This window comes from Monomorium pharaonis, chromosome 11, assembly GCF_013373865.1.
Source record: "Monomorium pharaonis isolate MP-MQ-018 chromosome 11, ASM1337386v2, whole genome shotgun sequence".
NCBI lineage: Eukaryota > Metazoa > Arthropoda > Insecta > Hymenoptera > Formicidae > Monomorium > Monomorium pharaonis.
Genome location: NC_050477.1, coordinates 4134837 through 4153751, shown reverse-complemented (window position 1 = coordinate 4153751; position 18915 = coordinate 4134837). Strand labels below are relative to the sequence as shown.

The 18915-nt window shown below is 33.1% G+C and overlaps 4 protein-coding genes across 6 annotated transcripts; 2 read left to right on the top strand and 2 right to left on the bottom strand.

Annotated features, from left to right (window-relative positions):
• Positions 1–1552: 1552 nt before the first annotated feature.
• Positions 1553–10539, bottom strand: LOC105836639 (elongation of very long chain fatty acids protein 6). 2 transcript variants are annotated; one of them, XM_036294112.1, is made up of 3 exons: positions 6201–6393; positions 5072–5432; positions 1553–3597 (listed from the first exon to the last, which is right to left on the bottom strand). In XM_036294112.1, exons 2-3 carry the CDS (start codon positions 5395–5397, stop codon positions 3045–3047), a joined length of 879 nt encoding a protein of 292 aa, XP_036150005.1. In that variant the 5' UTR covers positions 5398–5432; positions 6201–6393; the 3' UTR covers positions 1553–3044. The 2 variants fall into 2 exon arrangements, with proteins under 2 accessions (XP_036150005.1, XP_012536262.1); XM_012680808.3 differs by lacking the exon at positions 6201–6393 and adding an exon at positions 10402–10539 and having other exon boundaries at positions 1601–3597.
• A 1111-nt stretch (positions 10540–11650) lies between these two features.
• Positions 11651–13851, top strand: LOC118647967. The gene is made up of 6 exons (XM_036294111.1): positions 11651–11820; positions 12257–12398; positions 12489–12710; positions 12800–12974; positions 13097–13182; positions 13263–13851. The coding sequence occupies exons 1-6, from the start codon at positions 11806–11808 to the stop codon at positions 13511–13513; spliced, it is 891 nt and encodes a 296-aa protein (XP_036150004.1). The 5' UTR covers positions 11651–11805; the 3' UTR covers positions 13514–13851.
• LOC118647966 (protein ALP1-like) lies at positions 13652–15509 on the bottom strand. 2 transcript variants are annotated; one of them, XM_036294109.1, is made up of 4 exons: positions 15064–15509; positions 14742–14979; positions 14547–14679; positions 13652–14483 (listed from the first exon to the last, which is right to left on the bottom strand). In XM_036294109.1, exons 1-4 carry the CDS (start codon positions 15474–15476, stop codon positions 13954–13956), a joined length of 1314 nt encoding a protein of 437 aa, XP_036150002.1. In that variant the 5' UTR covers positions 15477–15509; the 3' UTR covers positions 13652–13953. The 2 variants fall into 2 exon arrangements, with proteins under 2 accessions (XP_036150002.1, XP_036150001.1); XM_036294108.1 differs by having other exon boundaries at positions 13652–14679.
• Positions 15510–15927: 418 nt separating this feature from the next.
• On the top strand, positions 15928–18675 carry LOC105832349. The gene is made up of 2 exons (XM_012673203.3): positions 15928–16062; positions 16813–18675. Exons 1-2 carry the CDS (start codon positions 15958–15960, stop codon positions 17683–17685), a joined length of 978 nt encoding a protein of 325 aa, XP_012528657.1. The 5' UTR covers positions 15928–15957; the 3' UTR covers positions 17686–18675.
• The last annotated feature ends 240 nt before the right edge of the window (positions 18676–18915 follow it).

The window sequence follows — 18915 nt, the reverse complement described above, 5'->3', positions numbered from 1 at the left end:
ACTGTTAGCTGACGTCGAAATGTTAATTAACTTCCGAGTAGTACGAATATAAAGTGAAAATGGGGTACGCATATACCTCAATCTAACGTTTGTGTATGTATTCGTTCGGATACCGGAAAAAATTTTAGAGTAAAAATTACTCTGTATGATAGTAGTCATGGACCATAAGAAGAAATTTCAGAGGATTATACCATAAATAGTGTAAATACTACGGTAATTTAATAAAAACATAGTAAAAATTTTCATAATTCCTTATTTGGTCCGTGCTTACTATTTACTATAATTATTTTTACAATAAAATTTTCTTTGTATTTCTTCAAAGGGCAAACCGTTGTTTTCAGCGGTTTCGTGTCTTTGTCGCCTGATCAAAGATACCGCAAGACTTGTGGCCGATGCCGACACCATGAAATCTATAGCCGATGCCGCTATTAAAATTACTTTTACAAAAAATTGCTGCTTAGACTCTATACATGTTTATATTTCATTCGAACGAACATTCGCTATAGAAAGATTGGTACAACGTTCCTATGTATGAAAACCACAGGCCAATACAGTATGGCAAGTGTCGCTTGGAGCCTTGAAAATATTTTAATAATTTTTTTACTGTAATAATATATTCTATATTTTAAAAAGAAACACTTTTTACAATTTCAGAGCAAAACGAAAAAGATTGATTGTATCTTTATTTTTTTCATGTTTTTCAACTATCGTTTTTTCTCATTTTTATTTGTCAAAATAATTATACTTTTTAAATGATACCTAAAATCTATTTTATCCCGGTTCTAGATCTATCTTTTACCTTTCCAAAACTGTTCGGTTTTTTAAAATTTGTTAAAAATTTGACGAAAATACGATAATTTTCAAAAAGAAGTCATTTTTGTGATTTTTTCGAACCTTATTTTGTTTAAGTTAACGTTTCACGTGTTTAATGATAATATTATTGCGGATTACACCATCGTCTTCGCTATGAAAAGACGAAGAAATTTATGTAGCACAATATTGATTTAGTTCATCTATTCAATACAGCACGTTTGGGAACGAATGGGGTACATTTTTAACCCGGTAAAACGTTTGAAGTCGAAAATATAAGTATACTGTTTTAGGGATAAAATTAAAATTTATTAAAAATTATGGAAATTTATATATTTCGTTCCCCTCTCTCTCGCATTTACAAGATCTGTAGTTGAAGATATTTGCTGCTTTCTATTTACATCAAAACTTAGATAATTCTCACTTGTGACGTCATAACTCAGTTAAATGCACGTTCCTTTTGCATTCTCACAAGTGAGATTCAACTGAGTTTCTTCCTACAATCTGAGCAATTTCAAGATCGAGTGCTTTACTGAGTCTCGCATATTCACTTTAGAAGTGAGGTTATATATTGAGATAATTTTGTCATTAAAATAAGTGTGATCACTTGCATGTTTCTTTAAATTACTGAGTAATGACGTCACTATTTGAATATAAAATACATTACTGAGTAACTCAGTCTCACTTTCAGATAAATGGAAAGCAGCAATTGCAGGACAACGGAAAGTAAAAAGGTATAGAATTTGTGTGGTACCATGTAGGATTTATAAGAAATTATTATGTACACATATTTGTATTTGGTCTTATAAATTATTATTAAATAATACCCAATATATATATTTTTCAATTGCAAAAGAGATATAGATAGTAACAAAAAATCATAATAACAATTGTGCAACAGCCGGTCGGACTTGTGAAACGCGCACGCTCGCACCCGTTTACACGATACATACATGCAAAAGTAGCTCTTTATTAATTACATATAAAAAAATTAAGAGGAGAATCGCTATGTTCCCTTCCTCTCTGAGCGAATTCCCTTCGTAAGATACCTCCGCGCACGGGCGGACACTAATTGGCTATGGATCCTCAATTAGAATTCATGTATCCTACGACCTGAGGACCCTGAAAAGGTCTATCCTAGGATCGACCAAGACCGTAGGATCTAAAGATCTTAATTTAATATGAATCCTATGTGTTATAGACTCGAGAATTTATCAATTAATTGTTTCACGAATCCTATAAAGTAGATCTTAGAATCCTGTAGAAATCCCGAGATACGCATCTTAAATATGTGCCTTAGAATCTAATGGGCTCAAGGACTGACAGATTCTGTGCTCTATAAATTCTGCCTTACGAGTCCTAGGATATTAAGGATCCTGAGAAATGTCGCACCCAAGATCTATAATTTTTAGGACGTACGGCTCCTAGAATCTAAAAAGATTTTAAGAAATATGATTTCTAGGATTTGTGGACCTAAGATTCGATGGTTTCTAGGATATATAAAATCCTATGTGTACTCTATTAATCTAAAATTCTTTTCAGATGTATTTACAAATTCTGAAGACTTAGAGCTTTCCCGTGCACTTTAGGCTCTATATATAAATATATATAACTTTATACATTTCAACTTAATGAACATAACAATTCTATATCTTAGAATGCAGACTCTAATGCAGTGGTGAGTCTATACTTAGTTTTCGAAGGCCTGAAACATCTCTCATTTTAAAAAAAGTGTAAATAAATAACAATCGCGTATTTATTTACTATTAATCAATTTAATGTAAAATGCTTGTCTAAACAATGAAAATTGGGTTTAAAAAATATACATATTTCAGTGTTATTAAATAATCATAATTAAAAAAATATATTTGACCCACATAAATTCAATTAATATCTTAATGCATAATTATTTCATATAAAATAATTGTTTAATAAAAAAAAAAAATAAAAACTATCTGGCATTATAGTTGAACAAACACATCACAGTCCGTAAATCCTTAAGTTTAGAGCAATAGTATCCACTGAACACGTGAATCCTAGAAGCCGTTGAACCCTAATATTTTCTAATATAAATAGATCCTGGATGTATGGCTACGTCGACCAGCGGCGTGAGAAAGAAAGAATAGAGAAAAAAGAATAGAGAGGAAAATAGAGATGAGAGTTAGAAAAAAAAGAGAAGGGCGGTAAGATAGAGAAAAGGGCGCCCAGGCGTCCTAGTGTGCCAAATAACCGTCTTAGTTGACTTTGAGCTTTTCATTATAGCCAATGTGATCAGGCGCGCTAGTGGCAAAATGTTTCTTATCGGTCTTCTTTCTAGTCAAGTACGCCTTATGGAAGAATCGCGCAAATAGAACGAAATAGCTTAAATACATCGCGAAGCTGAAACGGATGTTCATGCGGGTGATGTTGCAGTCCACATTGCCGCTCTCCAGGTACTGATAGGCATATATGTTGATAATGCAACCAACCACCATCTGGGCAAGTTGTAGCGTCGTGATCACCATGGAGATCGCTTTAGGTGGGCTGTACCGCATCGCCTTAAGGGCGTAATAGCTGTACATGATCGAGTGAACGCAGTAGTTCATCACGACATACCATCGCGCGGACGCAGTGTACTCCGAGTACGAGAACCAAGAGTACAGTAAAACAGTGATATGGTGATACCAATGCAGGAAGATTAGCGGCTGTTTGCGTAGCACAATGAAGATTGTGTCGCCGAGCTCAGGTAGCTTGGACAACACGAACATCCACGTCCAAAAGCCTGATACACAATCCTGCTCGATAAAACTGCAATCAAATTAATGATTTTTTTGTAGAACATTCCCAACTACAAATTTTCTAGGAATTTATGAGTTATTTACGTAATCTATCAAATCAATTTGTTTAACTTTCCCACTTGAATAAATATAATTATATTTCTTTTTTAATTAACATTTTGTCCGTTTTTTTTTATGCAAGCAAGTAGCATATGCATGTAGCATCATGTGCATGTAGCACGTGCAATATCAATTTCTTAAATTTTTTTTACAAATAGAAATCTAAAATGTATAGAATATAAATTTTATTTTATTTTATAATCAGAATTGCTTGCTCTCTTACGTTACTTGCTTATATAAATGGTTTTACATAATCAATTAAAAACCAGTTTAATTATGAAACTCCAATTTAATAAGTTGCAAAGATATGCACACGTGCCTATACATATGTAATAAAATCTAATAATAAGCATGGAAAATTATTAATTATTATTAGATCCAAATATTATTCTAATAATTCTCTTGTTTACAATTTTTGAGCTATTGTGATTTTTAATTTTAAAATTTAAATATTTAAATTTTCAAATTGTCACAAAATATGCCTTAAAAATTTTTAATTTTTTTCTATTCAAAGGTAAAAATCCGTTTTTAAATAAACCTATAACATAAACCATTGAATTCTTTTAACTTATAATTTAGAAGATCTAGTACAAAGTAGCACAATTAAAAAAATCATTCAACATCGCAGAATACTTAATGTATCTATTTTAATGTCCAATTCTTTTGCGACGCGATTCTAATATATATAATGTCAGAAATGCAAAATAATATACAATAAATTATTTGTTACGTATATCTTTAGTTTTCCCTTAAAAGTATTAAAATTTTGTAATCCTGAAACCCGTAAAACCTGATATATACTTACAAGTGTAAAATAATGCTTGAAATAATGTTATAGTTCTCTGAAGTCAAAACTGCTGATAGAATTTTTACACATACTATTTTACTTGTACTTAACTGCATATCGGACAAATGTCTTAATTTGCTACATTTTACAGATTTTAGGATTACGAAATTATATTTACTATTTGCTTCTGATGTTAAACAATACTGCCCCATGAGAGCTTTAAACAATGCGAATTATTTATGGCATATTTTTCCATGTCAAATAAATGATTCTTTGAACTTTTCTCTTTACATATATAATAGTTTGACCGTGGTAATCATTAATAGCGTCAAATGCATGCATTGGGATTGCAAATATGATTTTACCAAGGATTTTACCATAAAAAATCCAAGTTTACATTTACTACAAATACACAAATTAAATTAAATGTGTTCGGTGTGTGTGTTATTTTAAGTACAAGTGTACATTAGTTCAACAAAGAACTAATATTTATAAAAGCTTTCGCACTGGTTGAAGTAAAATGCAAAGATATTCACGGCAAATTCGAGGACATAAAATTCTATCATTATCGAATACAGTAAAACCAACTGTAATATACCTTGGTATACAAATGCTGTGGAGCAGTCCGTGATGCCTGAGAACGTGTATTAACTCAGGCGCCGTTCTGGTGAAGCCAATGATAGAAAAGCTAGCCAATAACGTATTCCAAAGACACAATATTCCCCTGAGTTCGAATCTGGGCCTGCTGGCCATATAGTGTTGCAATCCGAATATTAGGATCATGTAAAATCCGCAGTAATAGAAACCGTTCGTCCAATTCTCCATCATCCATTGCTTGGTCTCGTGGTGACTGAACGTCTCCTCGAAATTAAATATGTAGGAATAATTCGGGAGAGTCACCTCCTTGTAGTCCACCTTGTTCATCTTTTCGGTTCAAGTCGATGTCTCGCTGAGCAAGGCTGCAAACGGAATAAACAATAAAAAGTAACTTCACCATATCATTCACGCAGAAATCACATTGTAAAATCACGAAGTTAAGCATACAAAACTGGATGAAAAAAAATGTAAACAGTTTCTTCTGCAAATACCAAGAATCGTTTTTTCTTAAAAGTTAAATGAGATTTAAAATTTCTAGGAATTATTACGCATACACAGTAGAAATCATTTCTTTTGTATTTGTGTTAAAACCGGTTCTTATCAATATATTTGTGTTGACTTTTTAACATATCCACGTGTTAATTTTACATGATATACTCACGTTATTTGAATTGTGACTATTAAATTGACTTATCAGTTTTTTCAGAGTATTAAAGTAAAATACAATTTACGAGTAAGAAACAAGAACAAAAATAATGTAGAATTAAAACAAAACTCATAAGATAAATGAAGAAAATACAGTATATAATAAATAAAAAGAAAAACGTTACATTTTTCCTTTTACATAATATTTGTTAATTTTTAATGTTATGTTAAATTAACAAAAGTTTGAATCATGTTGAAGTGTGATATATATATATATATATATATATATATATCACACTTCAACATGATTAAAATATAAATATTAGTATATATACAGTGTTGAAAAATTTGTATTAAATTATATATATATATATATATATATATATATATATATATATATATAATTTAATACAAATTTTTCAACACTGTATATATACTAATATTTATATTTTTTAATTTTGATATTGCAAAGTCTCTGAACTTACTACGTTTATATTGATCCTTAATAATTAATGATCTGTATGCGTAGAGTAATTCTGTTATATTCCAGAATAGTTATATTCAAAATTGTCTTCAAGTACAATTACTTCACAATTGGCTGGATAATTTAAATAAAAAAAATTTTTAAGATCAGACTTGAAGTGCACATGGTGATTGCTTCCCAAGCATAAGCTGAACTGTGGACAATATTCGGTCTGATTTTATATTTAAAGTCTCGAGTCTGATAAAAAAGGTTTTGATTTGATCTCAAGATTACACACAGGTGGCAATGAAACAATCGTATTAGCATCGTGATGAGATTGTATAATACGTGACAAAGTATTTTAATTTCAAAATCATCTTTAAGATTTCGATCTCGATTGGTGACGGTTGTTTTATTGACATTTGAACGAAGGACTTTAAGACCTGACCATTCTGGATTTCGTGCAAATCGGACTATGATCAATATACGAGTGCACAGTCCGATTTTATATTTAAATAATCGCTTAATGTATTATTTTGAAGTGCGAAAGGGGGAGTCATTAAGTTAGGTATTATCGCGAGATTTCGGAATACGGATCTCATTGGCCGAAGGGAATCTTACGACCACCGAAGAGACGAACATATAATCTCGAATGGGACGGATCGAATGAGCAGTGTGCGATCGAAAAAAGCACGATTTTTTCGGTACAACATAGGATTAAAAAAAAACAGAAAATTGTTAATTCTATTATTAAAAAATTTAATTACTCAATTTATTTTTTGTAAGTAACGATTATTCTCAACAAAGAATATCTTAATAATAGTCTAAAACTATACTTATTACAAATTTTAGAAAAATTATCATTAACATACTTTTGAAAAAAGATTTTATACTCTTTAAAAAAAATTGTAAAATTACAAAATTGCTCCCTCCTTTCTATTTTTTTAAACAAAATATTTTTTTGCCAAAAATCGGCACTCTAGCTTTGAAGGTCCATCATTTTGTTTAAAATTCAAATTTAAAAAATCGGATGACAACGACAAGAAAATTTACTCTTCTTTAAGAGCTCTAAATTTACTTTTCTTTAATGCTGTTTGGTTTTTGTACTTCGGTTAAACAGGGAAGGAGAAATTATTGTCACCGCGGAATTATGCATGGCTGACTACACGACGATAGAGAGAGGGGAGAAGGTGGTCAACAAGATCACTGTAATAAAATTTGTATGAGAACTACAAAAAGTCCCATTTTTATAGTTTGTTTACTAGCTTTACAAAAAATTCATGAAAAATGCCTTCTTTTTTGTGACTCTAAATGTATATGCTCTCTTAAAGAGAGAAAAATGAATAACTGTTTTTTTGAGAATGATATTTTTCTGTCTGCTGGACTTTGTCATTCTTATTGTTTTTTTTCTCTTTACACAACTTTAATCTTAATTTTTATTACATTATTTTTATTAAATTTTAAACAATATATGACTTTTGTTATATTGTTTTCTTGTTTCATTAACAATATAATACTTGAGGTCTTTTAACCGTGTCGGCACTGATCATATATTCTATACAAAATAATTGTACACGATCAGAATATTCTACACAAATATATTGTACACAAAAAATTATACGTGAAAAAACTGTGCACAAAAATTATCCTTGAATTAAAAATATCACGGATATAATGATAGTTTTCCTACGCACAATCCATGTGCAACCTTTAATTCAAAGATAATTGTTGTGCACAGTTTTTCCACCTGCAATTTTTTGTGTACAATATACATATTTGCATAGAATATTCTGATCGTGTACAATTATTTTGTATAGAATATGATCGTGTCGAAGTATCTCAGTCATTAAAAGAGGTTTTCTTTATTTGACTCTTTTTTTAAAAAAGATTACAGATAACTTAGGAAAAATTTATAACGAGAAAATTTTTTTAAAGTTACCAAAATTGGTTAAGTATTAGACCATCCCGGGATTTTTGTTTAAAACGGGTGCCTTTTTTCTCCTATTGTGCGTCGTCACGACACAACCGCGACGGGTCGCGCAGTCGCGTCGCGCACGCGTGAGACACGAGCGCGCCAATCCGAGTTCGACTCTCGATCTCACGCGATGCACCGATCGATGTCCGCGAGGAACGGCCGAGAATCCCGCCGCGTCACGCACGTTACCTCTTATACTTTATATGCATGTATAATATCGCGCGAGGGGTTCACGTGAGGCGAACGAAATTCGTGCTCGCGCGAGGAATGCGCGGAGTCCGCTTTGTTTTTCGGTTCGCGCGGCGTGGGCGACATCATTCGTTCGCGCTGCCGCGTGTCTCGCATCGTGTTACGGCATCGAGTTCGCCGGTCATTATCGGGGAAGAAAAACATCGAATTGCGCAAGTTGCACGGTAAACTCGAACACTGAAATTGCGACGCGGAAATAAGGTTGTGTGATGATACAAGTCACGCAAAACGAAGGTCGATCATTTTAAAATATATAAAAAAAAAACTGCATTGTTTTCGTTCCATCTTCAGATGGAAAGATCAAATGGTAAATTACGAGGTTTCGAGCAGCCGTGAGATAATGATATTCCTTTCTTACGTAAACAAAGCGTACAATTAACAAACCTCTTTATGGTGAGAAACGTGTTTCTCGAAAAAAAAACCAAGTCAATGGAATTAATATAACAATCTTTTTTTGCTTGCCGTGCAAGTGATTTTATTTCAACGACTAGAATGTTAACGCGTCCCATAAGCCGCGTCGACTCTTTTTTCGAAATTATACTTTAAAATTACGTTACGCGGTGAATGAAAGATTTTCACTGTCATTTCTTGCAACTGATCTTTAGTCTAATAGTGGTTCTTGATTGTGATATTAAGACTTATTCAAGATTAATTTCCTTATTTTAAAATTATCTTAAAGTCTTGATAATTTTAAACATAAAAATCGATTATGCATAACGGCATGAAAAAAAAACAAATACAACAGGTGATTTTAGTATCTTTTTTAAGTAAAGTTTTTGCACAATTATTTTTTTTTTATGTAAAAGTAAACTGTTCAAGAAAGTACTTATATCAAAACCCGTACTTATATTAAAATTGTTAAAATATTTGTGTTGAGTTCTTGTTCTAAACATTAAATTTTCATGAAACATTATATAAATACGTAATTTGAATTCCGTTTTTAAATTGATATTCAACATTTATCATTGAAGTAATAATTAATGGAGAGGGAATAAATCTTATCTGTATCTTTTAATTGAAAATTCCCAGATAAATAAAATACTTGTTTATGTGTGTATTATATAAATTAATTTCTTACGAGATAATTATATTGCTCTCTAACATGTTCATCTCATGTTAGATTAACATAAAAATTTAAAACACACGAGGCTATTGAATTTAATATTAAATTTCTAACTGCGTGTTATGCAAGAAGTTTATAAAACGGAATCTTTTGATAAATAAGAAACGTTTACTATCGTTAAAAATGACGATCAAAGGTCAATTCTACTATTTTAGATTAATTTAAAAAATCGATCCAAAAGTGACTTAAATTTTTTTTTAAATCGTCACTTGCAAATCTCAAAATTGATCGTACTACTTTACTTGTCCATTTTCTGCAAGTTACAATTCATTTATGTAAAGTGCAATTAACACGTTTAAAGGCCGGTTGTTCCAACTTCTTGCCTACCAGATAAGCATGTGTCTATTTACATTTCTTTTTTTAAATAAATAAAGACAAACATATATTTACCCGATAGGTAAATTTACCAAGAAGTTGGAACAATTGACCCTAAGTAAAATAATTAGAAAATTGAGCTACATCAGATAGGATAATCCGGTGTGAGTTTTCACGGCGAACATTAAGGCACACGCGCGCGCGCGCGCGTGAGGAGACGCCTCGTGAAAACTCTCGACTCTCGCCGGAGTCGGTCCTCGTCGTCGTCATCGTTGTCACCGTCAGTCCTAAATACACATAGGCGCGAGCGAAACGGCGGCCTTGTTATCCAGGTCGTGCCGTCTGGGGCCCTCACGCTTTCTGAATGATTTCCGATCTACTGTACACGCGTATGTACATACGTTATACGTATCTACACGCGGGTGCACGACGAGGTGCACGAATTCCTTTTCATTCAACCCACACACGAGCGCGACGTGCGGATAGCGCGCGCAACACACACACACATATATATATATATATATACACGCATAGAGAGACAGTTAGGCGTAATGTACATACCTAGATATCTAGCGTGACACCTTTCGCCAATTTTCCAGAGTCGTCTAGCGAGGAGGCGTTACGCGGCGCCGCGTCGGGGCCCCGAAGGCACAGAGCTGTCAAGTGTCAAAAACCCGTGAGGAGGGGTCGCGTCACGAGCGAACCGGCGACGGCGGGCGGCGTGCTCGACGTGGGCAAGGCCACCTCCTATCGGAGCGAGAGAGCTTTGCACACCGGTTAACACCGGCAGCGCTTTCCTCCGATACACGGAGTGAAATCGATAGATAAACAAACGCGAGAGAGAGAGACTCCCGTTGCGGTCGTCCTCCTGTTGTCGTCCTGTGCCTGTGGACGTCCCCGATCGTATGACTCACGCGATCGTCCCTCGCGAATGCAATGATCCTTCACGCTTCCACCTATCCTTCCGGGATCCGCTTCTCTGTATCCTTTTTCCTACTGTATTATATTTATATATATTATATATATACATATGTGTGTGTGTGTGTGTGTGTGTAAGAGAGAACGTGGTGTGTATGTGTGTGTGTTAAGACCCACCGACGTCGCCGTACTCGATCATACCCCGCACACAAGCTGTGAAGACAAGCCGCGCTATGCCGCGCGAAACTGCCCTCCCGCAGTGCTGCCAGACCCCCCGCCATGGGTCAAGCCGCGCATGTGTAATGGATGGCAAATACAGTTATGTGTATTATGGGCGCTTAATTTTGGCGGGCCCAGTACTCTCAGTACAGAGGATATCTCAGTAGTATTTTTGCCAAATAAAATATTTTTCTTAATTACAGAAAAATGTGTATTTTTTATCATTATGTGAACATTCTACTCTCTACTTATCCACGCACACCTGAGTGTGTAGTCACAAGAGTCTACAGATTTGTGATACGTTACTGTATTTCAACTCGTAAGCGCATGCGTCGGCCTACCGTGCCGGGCAACCCGGCAAAATCTGGCAGCTCTGCCCTCCCGTCGTCTTCTACCGTCTTTGCACCGCGAGTAACCCTCCTCCTCTTTTTGCACCCCCACCCCCACGCAGTGTTGGTAGACGGAACGGTTTTTCTCGCGCATGCGCGAGAATTTGCAATATAAATTGTCTATTATTTTATTTGTTTTTATACAATCTTTACTTTTTAAAAAAATTTTATGCAATGCTTAAATATGTAGTCAAAATGTAGAGCTTCTAAAATAACCTATACAAATCAGATTTTTATACTTAATAATGTTATATTTGACGCGCATGCGCGAGAAAAACCGTCTCGTCTAAAGGCGAAAATTCATGACGCGATAAAATCGCGCGACGATAGGTGTGACGCGATTCAGTAGTCGTCAAAGCGACATCGCAATAAAGCTCAATTTATTCAGCATTTTTGCGATATCGCAGTTATTAGTGTTGACAAATTGTAATTGATTAAAATGAATACTAAAACTGTAAGTTGATCAATATTAATTTATAATCAAATTGATTTTCATTTACTCGTTATATTTAAGCAATTACTCTGCATAGAAATTAAATTAAAAATAATAATTTCTATAACCTATAAAGTTTTCTGCTTAAAGTTCGGTATAAATTCTCGTAGAATAAAATTCTGCAAAATATTCTGCAGAAAAATTCTGAAGGCGAAAACTTTGTTGAAAAATCTGTAAAAACTGCAAAAATTTATGCACAAAAATATGCAATTTTTATGCAGTAATTTTTGCATAATTTTTTTTTACGGGTTTCAAGAATTTATTTAATAAATTTTTTTGTGCATATTATTAAACAAAAATCTTTTTATATATGTATTTATATATATAATGTAAAAATTGTAACTTGTGATGTGATATTATAGTGACAATTTAATAATCATTTGTGTGTATAATATAGATAAACGAAAATGAAGAATCTTATATTTGTGGCAAATGTATGGAAACGGTTTTGTTTTCTTACGTAGCTCAACATCCTTGCTCAATAAATTGTGAAAAAATTGTAATTGATGATCAGGGATTATTTTTTGCAGAACCAACAGGTAATAAGATAGTAAATATTGTTACGAGGTTTTAGTTAATATATGCTACATTATATTTTTCTTTCTTTCATATGCTGTATACCTATTAAGAAAACACATCACAAGAATGTAATATTAGTTCTGATAATATTGAAAATATAAATACCAACAATGTTAGTACGGCTACAAGAAAAACAATTAAATCTGCAGAAGAACGCCTTATAGCAGAAATACAAGCCAGAGAACCATTGTGGAATTATACTTTACCAGTGCAGCAAAGAAAGAAATCAATTAAGGATCGCTTGTGGGAAGAAGTTAGCGTTGCAATGAACAGTAATATTATACATTAAAGTGCCATTTTTTTATTGTTTTTATTTAATACATAATTAATCTAACCTAACTTAACAAAAATTATACTTTAGGACACTACTCAGTAGATGAAGCAAAGAAAAAGTGGAAAAATTTAAATGATACATATAAAAGATGTTTAGCTGTTGAAAAAAATAGAAAAAGTGGATCTGCAGCTGTAAAACAATCAAAGTGGCAATATTTTGATCAGATGAAATTTTTAATGGATATTGATCTGGGATTTAATGGGTAAAATTTGCTTATATTTATTTGCATTAATTCAATTCATGAGCTTTAAAAATATTTTATAAATTTTTGTTTAGAATTTTATTAGTTCATATATATGTATTTTCTTTTTTTACATTGTTTAGACAAAATATATCCAACATATCTGATGATACTGAGAACAATTCTATTTATGATCTAGAAAGTGATAGTTGTGAAAGCCGTGATATGGGTAATACTTTTTTACTGATTATTTATCTATATATTTTTATAATTAAAACTTTTAATTTTTAATTGCAACATTTCTTTCAGCAAATAACAAGAAACCGAAAATTGAAAGTGCATTAGAAAAAATAGCTAATGCTTTAGCAAGTCCAATACCGAGAATTGAATTTCCTCCTGCTCCACCTTTGTTACCACCTTCAAGTGAGCCAAAGGAGATTGACGAAATAAAAGGATTTACTTTTTTTTTAGAAAAAAAATTACGAGATATGCCCAAAGAGAAAGCAAGTAGAACTATGTTAAACATTCATAAATTAATATTTGCAGTTGAATATCCATAAGCTTTATTAATTAAATTTTCAGAGATATTTTTAAATATTGTTAAAGAAATATTTATAGATCTTTATTCCTTAGATTTACCAAGTTTTGTTTTTTTGTAACTATCAATTTTTAATATTGTTAATTTTTTTTAATAAAAATATAATATTTTATAATGGAAATAGGAACAAAGCAATATTTCTGACAATATTAAAAAAAAAGTTAGAAAATCTTAACATGAGAGTGGAGATAATAGTTCTTATAGTTATTGTGTTAGTTGAAAGAATCTGCAGTTTTGTTTATTATTTTTAAGTTATAAAATCATAAGTTCATAAATTTGTTAATTTATAACAATATTAAAATGTATTTTTCAAAAATATACGATACAATATGAAATTCATATAAACTATATAATATGTATATTATATAATACAATTATTACAAATATTTAAAACTAATTAATTTATAAATAATTATACTGCCATGCAATTAATCCTTCATTGTTGAAGTAGTCACAGAATTTTTCTCGTATTTCAAAGGCTTCTCGCGTACTCGCATTATTTCCAATACGATTAATGTCCTGTAAAGCCGATCCATCATCTATTATTCTTCTCCAAGACCCTTCAATTATTCCATCTTCATTCTCTCTATCCACTAATTCCGTTGTTACATATTTTGATTTTAACTCTTCATTTTCAAGATCTTCAATTCGTAACCAATTATGAAGGCATATAACTGCCTGTGTAATTTGTATAACATTTCTTGGATTTGATAAAATTGGCTTTCTAAATATTCGCCATCTACTAGAAATAATGCCGAAGGTATTCTCAATGGTACGTCTAGCACGAGCTAGACGAAAATTAAACACTTGTTTCTCTTGTGTAGTTACATTCTTTCCTGGGTAAGGTCGAAGTAAAAATGGCTTAAGAGGAAAAGCTTCATCTCCGACAATACAGTAAGGTAGTGTTGGTCCATTGTTGAATGCTGGTGATGCTGAAGGTACATTCATCGCATTATTTTCAAATTTTTTGCCAAAATTACTCTCCTTGTAAATACCTCCATCACTTCTCCTTCCATGCGAGCCAATATCCACAAAGGAACAAATATACGATGCTGTACAAACTGCTAACAGAACTATACTATGGCTCCCCTTATAATTATAGTAAGACGAACCAGCATTTCTTGGACACTAGATTAAACATATAAATATTTTAATTAAAAACATTTTTATTTACAATTTTTTTAACATACCTGAATTACTATATGCTTTCCATCAATTGCACCAATACAATGTGGAAAATCCCATTTGTTGTCAAACTCCTCACTAATTTTAATCCACTTCTCTTCATTAATCTTTGACGGCAATACAATAGGTTGCATATTTTTCCAAATTGCTTCACAAGTTTCATAGATGATGTTAGCAGCAGTTGTAATACCAACTAAATATTGGTAAGACATGGAAGTTATGGAATCACCAGATGCAAGAAATCTAAAATTAATTTTTTATAATGTAAATAAATGTCAATTATTTTTAATATTATATATGCTACATGTACACTTAATTGTATTATACCTTAAAGTTAACACTAAACGTTGAGCTGTTTCAATAGGTTCTCGTATAACATACTGTTTATATAAATCAGCTCCAACTATTTGTAATAAATTTTCCAACTGTGTTGCAGACATTCTCAAGTAATTATGAAATCGTAAGTCTTCTAATCGTAAAGTAGGAAATACTGCGTTAAAAAATCCACTTGTTTCTCTTATGTTCAAAATAGGTGCTATCCAATACTTCTTTTTCTTATATTGTTTTTTTTTATTACTCATTAAAAGTGCAACTGTTATAGCAGCTTTCCTCTTTCGATTCACTTCATTATTGATGTAATTATTAACACTTATTGTACAACACTCTATGTACCATTCATAATATGGTAAATAGTAATTCTTGTACCACTCCGAATATTCCAAACTTTCTAAGCAATACATAATGACAAATTAAATAGCACAATTATATTATTAACTTTGTTTTTAATTTTATTATAAATTAGTTTTATAAACTATGGATCAACAGCTATCGCGCGATTTTGTCGCCCCATAAAAAAGATAGAAAGGGATTTTTGACCAGCGACGTCGCGATCGCGACAATTTAATCGTGTAAACTTTTGTCGCGCGATTTTATCGCGTCATGAATTTTCGCCTTAACACACTGCCCTCCCCACGCTCGTCGCGTGCGCGCTTACGCTTATTGTATGAGCAGCGACACCTGTTGGTCGAGCGATGGAAGCGCCCCGGCCTCCGGTTAGTACCGAGTTCGCCCACGAGAGCGCGTCATCCGTCACGCTCTGTACGCGTCGATAAGGCAGCGACTGCGTGAACTCGGAGCGCAATGGCCGTGGAGCGTCAGCCGTCGAGTTCGCGTTCATGTTATTGTTGTTGTTGTTGTTGTTGAACACGCGCGGCATCCAACATGACAGGCAAGCAGAGTCAGCCGGATGACAGCGAGGACAATCATCAGTCGCGAATAAAGCTGATAGCGGACAAGCGCAGGCTCCTGGACGAGAGATCAGCCCAGGTACATACGTCGAGTCTCGCGATTCCTCTTTCCCCCTCGAGTGTACTGTGTATCATGTGTATGTACGCAGGATCCGTCGAAGCAATCCCTACCGCGTGCTTCTTCGTTAATATAACGTGCCCTTTTTTGTCGGTGATCCGTTACTTGACACACAGAGAAATAAACGGTGTAACGTAAGCTTGTGATAGGAGCTGTCACAGGGCGTAGTATTTAAAGTAAAAGAACACACGGGCGATGTAAATCCTTAATTAAAATCTCTATACATAGATACAAGATGGGAGCGTCTATGGTAATCCTCAAAGATCGATTCGAGCTCGTTTATGCGCAAGACTAAATTTAATGTATGCAGCTACTAGTAAAATTAAATTATTTATATCACTACACCAGTCAATAGCAAGTAAAAGCAACGTAATATAATACACTTTTAATAAGTAATTTATTATTTTAATTCAATATATTTTAGTTGGATCTGTAGAAAATTAGATCTAAAAATATCAAATAATACTTAATTTGTAATTTATTATCTTGAAAAGTATTATATTTTAATATTTTTTTGAAGCAAATTATTTTTACTAGTAATTGTTCAGTGATTGATACAGTGGCCCTGAAAAGCATAAATTTTGCATTAATTGATAATATTAGTTAATAGAATATTTTGAAATATTAATAACATCTTGAGGTAAATACTATGAATTATTTTTATCGTTATAACATATAGATTTTTTTATGAATGAAAAACAAAAATTGTAGGTTGAGGCAGAAATCAAGAGCTGTTTTGAAGATTTAATAAAGCTCCTGCGATCCAGAGAGAAGCAACTGTTGCGGCAGGCTGAGGCTGTCCACAGACAGCAGCTCTCTCTAATAGAGACCTCATTGGACTTCTTACCAGCATCAGTGGTGATCCTAAATGATAGGCATGAACTCGAGGAACGGATACACCGATTTGGTAATATTGAGACACACGGATCGAACAGTCTTACGATAAAGGATGCGGAACCATACAAGATCGTGGATTATCAAGAGGCTAATAAGGATCACGTCAGCTTCGACAAGTCAATCACCAAAAAGCCAGATCAAAACGCTCGAGATCTTCTGAGTCTTCCACGTTGCAAAGACTTTATATCTGACTACAGGACCGTGCGTATCTCGAGTCTGCCTTCCACATTCCTCGCCGATAATCAGCCGCGGAACGTAAAGGCCAATGCGTTTAAGATCTTCAAGGACACCCTATCCATATCAGGGTGCTCGCCACTTTTAGTCATAAAACGTAAACTTGGTCTGACGCATGTGTCCTTGGACGGGCTACATGCCTTCGACAAGGCGTATTCGCGAAATGTACAGTCTTTCGGAGTATCGTGTAAGACCACGGAATCTTGCGAAATAAATTCGTCGATGAACGAAGTGACTGAAACTAATTTACAGGAATTCGACAAAAAAGTCTTTGATCAAGATGATTCCGAATTAATTAAATATCCGAAGGAACGTGAGAAAAGCTACGAGCATCCGGTACAAGTGCAGCAATGGCTGCAGCAGATACTCGCGGAGACCGAAATAGAACCTGCGATTCACGAAATCGGGCAGTTTTCAGAGATATCTAAGGCGAAGCTCTGTAATGAGCTGTAATCCTGTTTGTCAGTCGAATTAGACATCCTTGCATTGTGTTTCAATTGGGGCCAAAGTTTCCAAAATAATGGAAAGCAAACTGAAAAGGCTGATTTACCTTAGAATTGCCCGATATTCCTAATTTATACGATCTCTTGTAAAATAGGATTGGAAAGACATCGTTAAGTTTGTAGCTTTTCCATGGAGAGGAACGTAAAGGATACCAAATTTGAATGACAAATAGAGAAGGAGAAGAAAAGAGAGAGAGTAAAAGATTTATTGTGTACATCGATAAATTTTAGGTACCTCTGCCACAGATGCTTAAATGTGGTATTCCTTGTTTACAACGAATACTTCGCCGTCATTTCGAAACATCAGATTAGATTTATTAGTGTCCTTTTCAAAAATGTGTGCGTAAATCCGAATTATACAATTGATAAGACTGTTTTTTATTCCACTAAAAGAATCGCGTATTTATTTTACCGTGTATAAGTTTTTAGTTTATGTAGAACTTGGGCTATGCTTGTCGATCGACAAATCTGCATTTACTGATGACAGTAAATAAATGAATAATCTTATTGCGAGTTTCTGCGAGTGATATCTTTTTTATAAATAAAACTTACGATTGTGTATGTGATATTGTTGTAAATAATTAATTTAATTCATCGTCATATCGTAATTTGACAACTCTTTCTCTCCACTTACATGACTAAATTGTGCGTATGCATATAGTTGCAGATTTTGCATCCATTTGATTTATTATATGCTCAGTATTTTGAGGATATAGAATATTAAAATTCCAGCAACTATTAGCATTAAACTGAAGCAATCTAAGATTATTGGTTGTTTTTGCATTTTATCACTGCTCCATGCTTAAACAGATGATATATTGAAATATGCTCATATCAAATTTAATACTGTGAGAAAAAATATGTAATATCCTCAATAAATAAATTTTTTTATGAAATTGCATCAGGAGTTAAGAGAACTCCTGTAATTAATAATTGGAAATATTCGTTATATTATTTCAATTAATTTACACTTGTATGATCGCGCATGATTTTTTATTAGTTCATTTTTTATTTCATTTCTTTAATCCTGAACTGTATAAAATTGTATAAATCTTCTTTGATAATAAAACGGTATGAAAATTTCAATAGCTTTACAAAATTATCCAATTCTGGAACGTAAGGAGAAGTTACTTTAAATTAAATTCCAATCTTTTATTGTGGTATGCCACATGTCTCAATA

Coding starts and splice junctions, on each gene's coding strand:
- LOC105836639 (XM_012680808.3), bottom strand. CDS start 5,397: ATGAACAAGGTGGACTACAAGGAGGTGACTCTCCCGAATTATTCCTAC. Junction 3,598..5,071: donor CACAGCATTTGTATACCAAG/GTATATTACAGT, acceptor ATTTGATTGCAG/TTTTATCGAGCAGGATTGTG.
- LOC118647967 (XM_036294111.1), top strand. Junction 12,399..12,488: donor ATTTTTTGCAGAACCAACAG/GTAATAAGATAG, acceptor ATACCTATTAAG/AAAACACATCACAAGAATGT. Junction 12,711..12,799: donor AGTTAGCGTTGCAATGAACA/GTAATATTATAC, acceptor ATTATACTTTAG/GACACTACTCAGTAGATGAA.
- LOC118647966 (XM_036294108.1), bottom strand. CDS start 15,476: ATGTATTGCTTAGAAAGTTTGGAATATTCGGAGTGGTACAAGAATTAC. Junction 14,980..15,063: donor CGTTTAGTGTTAACTTTAAG/GTATAATACAAT, acceptor AATTAATTTTAG/ATTTCTTGCATCTGGTGATT. Junction 14,680..14,741: donor GAAAGCATATAGTAATTCAG/GTATGTTAAAAA, acceptor TGTTTAATCTAG/TGTCCAAGAAATGCTGGTTC.
- LOC105832349 (XM_012673203.3), top strand. CDS start 15,958: ATGACAGGCAAGCAGAGTCAGCCGGATGACAGCGAGGACAATCATCAG. Junction 16,063..16,812: donor TGGACGAGAGATCAGCCCAG/GTACATACGTCG, acceptor CAAAAATTGTAG/GTTGAGGCAGAAATCAAGAG.